Source organism: Ursus maritimus, unplaced genomic scaffold (assembly GCF_017311325.1).
Source record: "Ursus maritimus isolate PB19 unplaced genomic scaffold, ASM1731132v1 scaffold_6, whole genome shotgun sequence".
Taxonomy (NCBI): Eukaryota; Metazoa; Chordata; class Mammalia; order Carnivora; family Ursidae; genus Ursus; species Ursus maritimus.
Window position 1 is genome coordinate 19,049,268 of NW_024426774.1, and position 7,859 is coordinate 19,057,126.

General features: G+C 51.7%; 1 protein-coding gene across 1 annotated transcript in view; it reads right to left on the bottom strand.

Moving 5' to 3' along the window:
* Positions 1-6,533, bottom strand: part of ADCY3 (adenylate cyclase 3) — a 40,128-nt gene extending 33,595 nt beyond the window's left edge. The window contains exon 1 of the mRNA XM_040622957.1: positions 6,395-6,533. Within this exon, the coding sequence (XP_040478891.1) occupies positions 6,395-6,496 (102 nt within the window). The 5' untranslated portion in view covers positions 6,497-6,533. The remainder of the gene's footprint in view (positions 1-6,394) is intronic.
* Positions 6,534-7,859: the final 1,326 nt, after the last annotated feature.

A 7,859-nucleotide genomic window follows, 5' to 3' on the forward strand; every position in this document is an offset into this window, starting at 1 on the left:
ACAACGTGTGCTAAAAACACAAACGAGAAAACCTCTCCCGAAACCTCAGTCTACCTGGCTGTGACCCGAACCAAGTGAGGAAGCAGCAGGACGCAGCTCACAAGACGCTACGCCCTCCACGGGGCCTCTTCCCTGCCCTGGGGTTTTCCCACAGCCATTTCTGGAGGAGCTGCAGGGGTGCCAGCTCAAAGACGCATTTTCTCAATAAACAAGGGACACTTAACTGTCTAAGTGTGTCCTCGTTCATTGCTGGGAGGGGTGTAAATTCTTTGCACCTCTCGGAGAGAGAATTCGGTGACACTTCTCAACAACGCACATGCCTGGTTTCTCAAATAATGAGCCTACTACCGAGACCTACCACGTGACCCAGCGAGTCTACGTCCGGGTGTACACCCCAAAGAACCGTAAGCAGAGAGTCAAACAGGTCCCTGTCCCCCCGTGTTCACAGCAGCACGATTCACCGCAGCTGGGAGGTGGAGACAACCCAGGGGCATCCACGAGTGGGTAAACAAGTGTGGCATCTACAGGCAACAGGATATTCCTGCTCCTTGAAAAGGAAGGAAGTCCCGCCACGTGCGACACCACGGGGGAGCTCTGGAGACAGTGCGCGAGGTACGTACGAGAAGCCAGTCGCAGAAGGATGTGATTGCACGGACGTGAGGTTCTGAGGAAAGGTAAGCTCGTAGAGACAAAGTAGGATGGTGGCGGCCAGGGCCAGGGGAAAGGAGGATGGGGGCTGGTGTCTCATGGCCACAGAGTTTCAGCCTGAGATGAGGAGAAAGTCCTGGACGTGAATAGCGGTGAAGGCTGCACACAACACAGGGACTTAATGCCACTGAACCGCGCACTCAGGCGCCCAGTTAACTAAACGTAACTTCTCGATCACGGAACACAATACGGTCGTCAACAAGGATGAGGCAATGCAAGGTTGCCTTAGAACCCTCTCAAAGACAGCTGGTGAAAGATCTGGGGCGGGAGAGGGGGTGTACTCCTTGCATGTGTGTGCGAAGTCTGTGGCCCAGATTGGGAAGTAACTGGAATCCTGAAAGGGTGCACAAGACATGACGGTGGCGGTCTGAGGGACGGCAAAGCGGATGGCCATGCAGGGAACCTTACTTTCCACGATATAACCTTTTTCACACCTTCGTAATTTTCTACCATGTACACTGCGAGCTACTTAAAAATTAGCTTTAAGACACTGAGGAGAAAGTCCAACATTTACCTCTTGCTATTATAGAGGAGCTTACACCAGAACAACACTTGAGCCAAGACCAACCACAGACGATGGATAAGACAGCTATCTGAAGACCGTGGGAAACCCGGCAGGGAGCTAGGACGAGAAGGGACAAGGTCTCTGAGGGCAGGGAAACACAATTCAGTGAGCCCGACACACTCTGCCACTTTTTGCCTTTGAGGCCAGGGTTCAGAGGCCTGTCAGAGAGCAAGGGCTATAGGCTTTCAAGGGGCTGGAGAAACAAAGATTGGTGAGCAAGGATTCCAAGGCAGAGCAGAGGGCTGAGGTCCTGGAGAGAGGAGAGTCTTTCTCAACACACACCCCCTCGGTGCGTCTGCCGACCCCCGAGCTCCAGGAGGCGAGAGAGACCAAGAGCCCAAGCAGAAAGTGACAGCTGAGAGGCTAAACTCGAAGGGGAGTTTGGGCAGTCTCCTAGTGCTGGAAGTTCAGGGTCCCTCAAGAGGGGGACCAGCCTTTGAGTTAAAACCCCCGAAGGACTATTTCCGAAGAGGAGGCACAACAGAAACCAGCTCTGAGACTGAAACCCAGCCCTACGTCTTCTCAACCCCACACTGGATCAAGGGGAGCTGCAAGAGAAGTAAATCCTCTCCGGAGAGATACCGCTACAGAACCACTGCTGTTCTCCATACACGGTGTTCAGCATTTAATTTATCCAGCATTTAAAAAAAAAAAAAAAAGCCAGGATGCCACGAGATGGCAAAAATCAATAGGGAAAAATCAATAGGCAAAAATCAATAGGCAAAAATCAATAGGCAAAAATCAATAGGCAAAAATCAATAGGCAAAGATCAATAGGGAAAAGCAGACCCATTGGTAGATCAGATATTGCAGTTGTCAGAGCCTTTAAAATGTTTCAAATGTTCCAAAGAATAGATGACAAAATGGAGAACTTAACCAGAGAACTGGAATCTGTTTTTTTTTCTTTTTTTTAAATCAAGTGGAAACTCTAAGAAATGAAAAAAATACAATACGAAAATTAAGGATTCAACAGATGAGCTCGAGCATTGATTCAACAAAGCAGGTAAGAGGACCTGGAAGTTAGGTCAGGAAAAATATTCAGTCTGAAGGCCGGAAAGAAAAAAAAAAAAAAAGGAAGATTCAGGAAAAAAAAAAAGAGAGAGATTTATGGAACATGGTAAAAATGTCTAATAAGGACATCTAGAATCCTGGAAGGAAAGGACAGAATGAAGCAAAAAGATACTGGCTGAAAATTTCAAAACTGATGAAAGACATCAAGCCATCAATTCAAGAAACTCTTCAAACACCGGACAGACTAACCACAAAGAAGAGTGCTAAGCATATCACTGGGAAACTGCGGGCACCAAAGAGAAATTGTAAAAGCAACCAGAGGGGAAACTACACATTACTTTAAAAGGAGCAACCGTGTGTCTGACAGCTGACATTTCAACAAAAACAGAAGCCACAGGATCGCGGAATGACGCCTTCAAAGGGCTCAGAGTAAAGCAAAGCCAACCTAGAATTCTCCCTCCGACAAAAAGTGAATTTCAAAACTGAAAGCAAGATAAACACATTCCCAGGCAATTAGAAATGGAGAAAATTTACCACCAACTGACCTTCATGAAAAGAGACACCAAAGGGAATAAAGAAGATAGAAGCACAGAAATGAAGGAACAGAGAGCACCTGAGAGGGCAGAACGGGGCCAAGTGTGCGCACTGGCCGTTCGCTGTGGAAGACTGCGATAACACCGTCTTATGGGGCTTCAAATATACGTTGACTTAAAATACGTTACAATCACCCAAAAGTCTGGGGGAGGGGGAATTGAGCGTTGTGAGGTCCCTGCACTGCGACCAGAAAGGTAAAAGTACTAATTTGGGGTAGGTGCAAATGCATCATGATTGATACGTATTGACATTATTTCATTGCTGAAAAATTTTGATGCATTTTGCAAAATACATGTTGTCCTTAAGTGCGTCAAAATCAATAAAAAATGCAAGGTCAAAAATCGAGTTCCGACAGATTTCAAAGGACTGAAATTATACAGTGTACGTTCTCCGACTGCAGCAGATGTAAACTAAGAATCAACAATGAAAAGAGGACCTTAAGAATTCCCTGGATGTTTGCAAATTAATTAATGTCCTCTTAAATAGCCCGTGGACCGAAGATAGCTTGATGGAAATTAGAGCATGCCAAAATTTGTGGAAGAGAGCGAAAGCAAGCAATGAGGGAGATCCGTAACCTCAGGTGCATGTTTTAGAAAATAAAGATGCTAAAATTAGTTAAATTCCATCTCGAGAAGGTAAGAAAGAACATGATGTTAACCCTGAAGAGAGTAGAAGAAAATCAAAGTCAAAAGCAACAAATTACGGAAGTGTACAGAGAAAGCAACGAAAAGGTGGTTCACTGAAAAGGCTGAAACATGAATAACCCTCAGCAAGACAGATCAAGGACGAATAGAAAACAGAGGGCACAAACTACCGCTACCAGTAATGAAAAAGGAACATCGCTGCAAACCCCACAAAGATAAAAAGGAGGATAAACATGTCAAAAAATGTGACATATTTCTATGAAACGGGTAAGTTCCTGAAAAAACTTGTGTGAGTTCTAGAACTGACACAAAAAACCCAAAAACCCTGTACTTGTGAAAGACGCTGAATCTCATAAAGAAAACGGAGCCACAGGGCTTCACAAGGGCGTCCTTCTAATCCTGTCAAGAACCCGTGTGCTCTTCAAGCTTTCTCAGGTGAGAAAAAGGAAACACCGCTCAAATTAGTTCCTAAGTCCAGCACAGGCACGGTGCCCAAACCTGCCAAGGATGTGGGAAGAAAGGAAAAATGCAAGCAGATCCCCTTCGCGGACACAGTCCCAAGAGTCCTAAGGAAAACGCGAGCAGACCGGGGCGCCCGCTGGTCCTGGGAGGCTGCACAATTCCACCCCTCCTGCTGCTAACGGTGCTTTTCTCACGTCCAAAGGGATTCACTCACATGATCCCATTTTCGCCAAAAGTTTTATTCTCACGTACACATTACACATGGGGAAACTGAGGCCCAGAGAGGCGAAGGAGCTGGCCCAAGGTCACACTAGGGCTCTAGCTGGACGAGACAAATTCACTCCACGTGATGGATATTTACAGGCACCTGCGGTGTCCCAGCTCGGCCTGGGGATGTCCATCTGTGCCTCTCCTCCCTCCCCCCCCTCCACCTCCCTTCTGCCTCCCTGCACCTCTCACCCCTGTGGGCAGCGTCCCCTCTGCTGGGCAGGCAACACCGGGAGTGTGGCCCCGACAGGCTGCAGCGCCCCCTGGCTGCTCCGTGGCGCCCGGGAGTCCTGGAGCACACAGGAGGGGCCCTCTCGGCCAGGCCCCAGGCTGCCGACGCTGACCCTGCCCGGAGGGGGCATCGGAAAATGCCCGTGACTGCGTGGCCTGTGCACGGCAGCCGGATTATCGCCACGTCCGAGCTCTCCAGCTACGGAGCACCTCCAGCTGTGTCCCTCCCTGCGGGGAACCCTGCACGCCAAGGACCAACACTCCTGCTTTGCAGGCGAGGAAAGCGAGGCTGGGAGAGGTGGACCGCTTGTCTAAATTATCTGTGCAGAGAACAACAGACCCAGGGGAGACGCGGGACCTTCCCCCACCACACCAGGAGGCCCCCCACGAGCCCTGTGGGATGGGACTGAAGATGTCCTGGGTCATGCCAATTCTACGCGGTGAGACAGACAAGACTGACAGGGATGCTGAAAACTGCACAAGTATTTTCGGAAAAAAAGAACTCCTGACCTCGCTGAGTGGGGACACAAGCATTTTTTAACACAGAGAACCCAGAGCGATGCCCCCACAGTGGGAGAGATGAGACGCAACAAGAAACAAGACAGTATAAAAACCAGAAACGGGGAGCACCTTTCAAGAGACTCTATGAAGCCAGTAAAACAGATTCTTTACGTACATTCGAGCAGCAGCAGCAGCTCCTGGGTAACCAGAGGACACACGCATGGGGGAAGGAGACAAACACAATGAGCTGCGAAGCCTGAACCTGGCCCTTCGCAGCAACGGAGGCAGGGAAGATTCCCCTTCTAAAACCTGCCTTCTGAAGAAGCTGGGTCCGAGGCCCAACTCAGAAGCTTCGAGATCTCCTTGGTAAAGAGAAAACACAACCTCAAGACTCAGCAAATGACTGCGTGTGCCTTTGAAAAGCACCGTCTAGAGACGGTGATGCTGGCTAGTGGGGCTCCCAGGCAAGGCTTCCAGAGTGGCCCCTGAAACTATGGCTCTGTCCACACCTGAGTGTCAGGGTCTGTGAAAAGAGCAATTTCAGTGACTCCAGAGCCAAAAGCAACACCTGAACCCAAAAGGACATGGTTCCCAGCATAGAGAATCCTGTGTTTTCAACCTACTGAGCTTGTTTGTTGGGGGGAAATAAACCTATGGATAACAGGAAGTTGGTGGATGTAATTTCTGCAGACCTTCGAAAAGCATTTGAGATGAATTCAGACCAGAAACTATTTAAAAGACTGAATCACATGAGAATCGGGCAGATCAGGCTGGAGTAAAGCCAGTGAACAGAGCGTGGGGAGAGCAGGCACTTTTCTCTGTGGAAAAATGTAAACAGCGGGGTCCCCAGGGTTTGGGCTGGTTTTACTTCTTCATCAATGACTTAGAAGGAGCGTGAAAGAGACTTATCGCCCTGGGTGGAGGGGAGCAGGTGGGGGGCCTCACCAGGCAGGGCTACGGCTGGGCCCCCCACGGCCGCAGAGACCACAGTGCCAGGCCCGCTGCAGGTGCACAGAGCCAGTCCGCTGGAGAGCCAGAAAGGACGGCAGAAGAGGACGGACCCGAAGTGATGCCCGCAGGAAAAAGCATTCAAAATACACCGAACTTTTTAGCCTGAGAGAGGAACACAGGGAGTCATTGGTGACTGCTTGGGTCAACGTTGTTCTTCAAAAAGTTTTAAATTACAGTGAAAAAAAACACAAAAAACCCAGAAGGAGGGGAAGTTTAGGTCAAGCAGAGAGGAGGAGAGAGGAGGGAGCTTCCAGTGAGAGAAGCTCCCTGAAGTCAGGAGGAGCCCTCTGAGGGCGAGAAGCCCGGGAGGCAGCCAACACCTGACCCTGGCAGTGAACTCCAAAGCCGGGGGGCCGCACACAGGGCCCCCCCGGCCCCCGACGGCCCCGACAGAGGCTCACCTGCTGCTGGCTCTGCTCCTCCAGGTTCATCTTCACCTCCAGCGACTGGCGGGCCTCCAGGAAGGCCTTGCGGTGCTTGCGGTCCGCCATGTAGTAGGACATGACGCCCACGGCGACGGCGCACAGGTAGAGGGAGACGTTCGCCAGGATCTGTGCCCCGAGGAGAGAAAAGGACAGTGATGAAGGCACACGCGCCGGAGAAGGGATGGGGGGCAGGCGGGAACAAAAATCAAACCCCAAGCTGCCCGGTGTCCAGCGAGGGCCCCAGTGAGCCTCCGTCCTCCACGGGGTATTTAGGTCCCTGGAGCAGACCCGGCCCCCCTTGCCACGGGCGGGTGAGGCCCGGGCCCGGGACGCTGGTGGAGGGGCTGTTCTCCCCTCCTACCTCACACCACAGCTAAACTGGCCGATGCCATTCACCTGTGTGGCCAAGTAGTCCCCCTGCTACCCCATTCATTCACTCACTCACTCACTCACTCGTTCACCCACCACTTCCTGAGGACCTGCTAGGTGCCCTCGCTGCTGTGCTGATGAGCGGGGCAGGAGAGTACTAACCCAGCTCCGCTAGCCAGGAGCACGGGATCCTGTAAGCTGCAGGTCGTACGGAAGGTCACAGGGGACGTGCAGCAGTCCTGGGCTGCCCCGCAGTCATCACGTAACCTCACGTGCGGTGCTACAGGCGTGTAGGTGGCTGGGATTCCCACGCCCCCCTCAGCCAACCCCACCTGCCAGGACCAGAAGCAGGTCCCACGAGGAAGCTACAGGAAGGGGAGAGGGCGGCTGTGGGATCAGACCCCTGTTCCACAAGCTCGGTACGTCGGCACAAAGACCTTGCTGGGCATTGAGCCTGTTCCTCCATTCTTGGCCCCCTGAGGGCTCCCACTGGTGTCTGGGGGCCCCGGCCCGCTTCCACAGGCTGCTGGGACCACTGACCCGACCACCTCCTGCCATAGGTCGCCTTGGACATGGACCCGAACATCCAAACCACATCTGATTTCCTGGTGCTTGGTGCTAACGGCCGCAGTCTCTGACCTTCACTGGGTCCCATCTGGGGCTGGACCAGGTTCTAGCTCCTCCCGCTTCTCCAAAGACACTTACCAGGACCGGCTCCCTCGAGGCCCATTTCCAGGCCGGCTCACACCCTCCTCACCGCGCTTCCCTGAGGTCCCGCCAGGGGAGGGCGGACCCCTTCTGTGAGGGGTGTGGTTTTGAGGCAGAAGTTTGTGGGTAGAGAGGTGGACACTCTTTATTTCTGGCCCTACGGAAAGAAAATGTTCTCCTAGCGAAGTATTATGTTTTCTGAATAGGTGCAAAGTTCAGGGAAGTCCATTTTAGATTTTTGAACGAGATGGTTTAATAGACAATAAGAGGTGATTTTCTGGGGACTCCTGGTTACGCCACATTCCTATCTGTTTCATCAGGGCTGATCAGTGCTGACCCTGAGGACCTGCCACCCCCAGCAGAA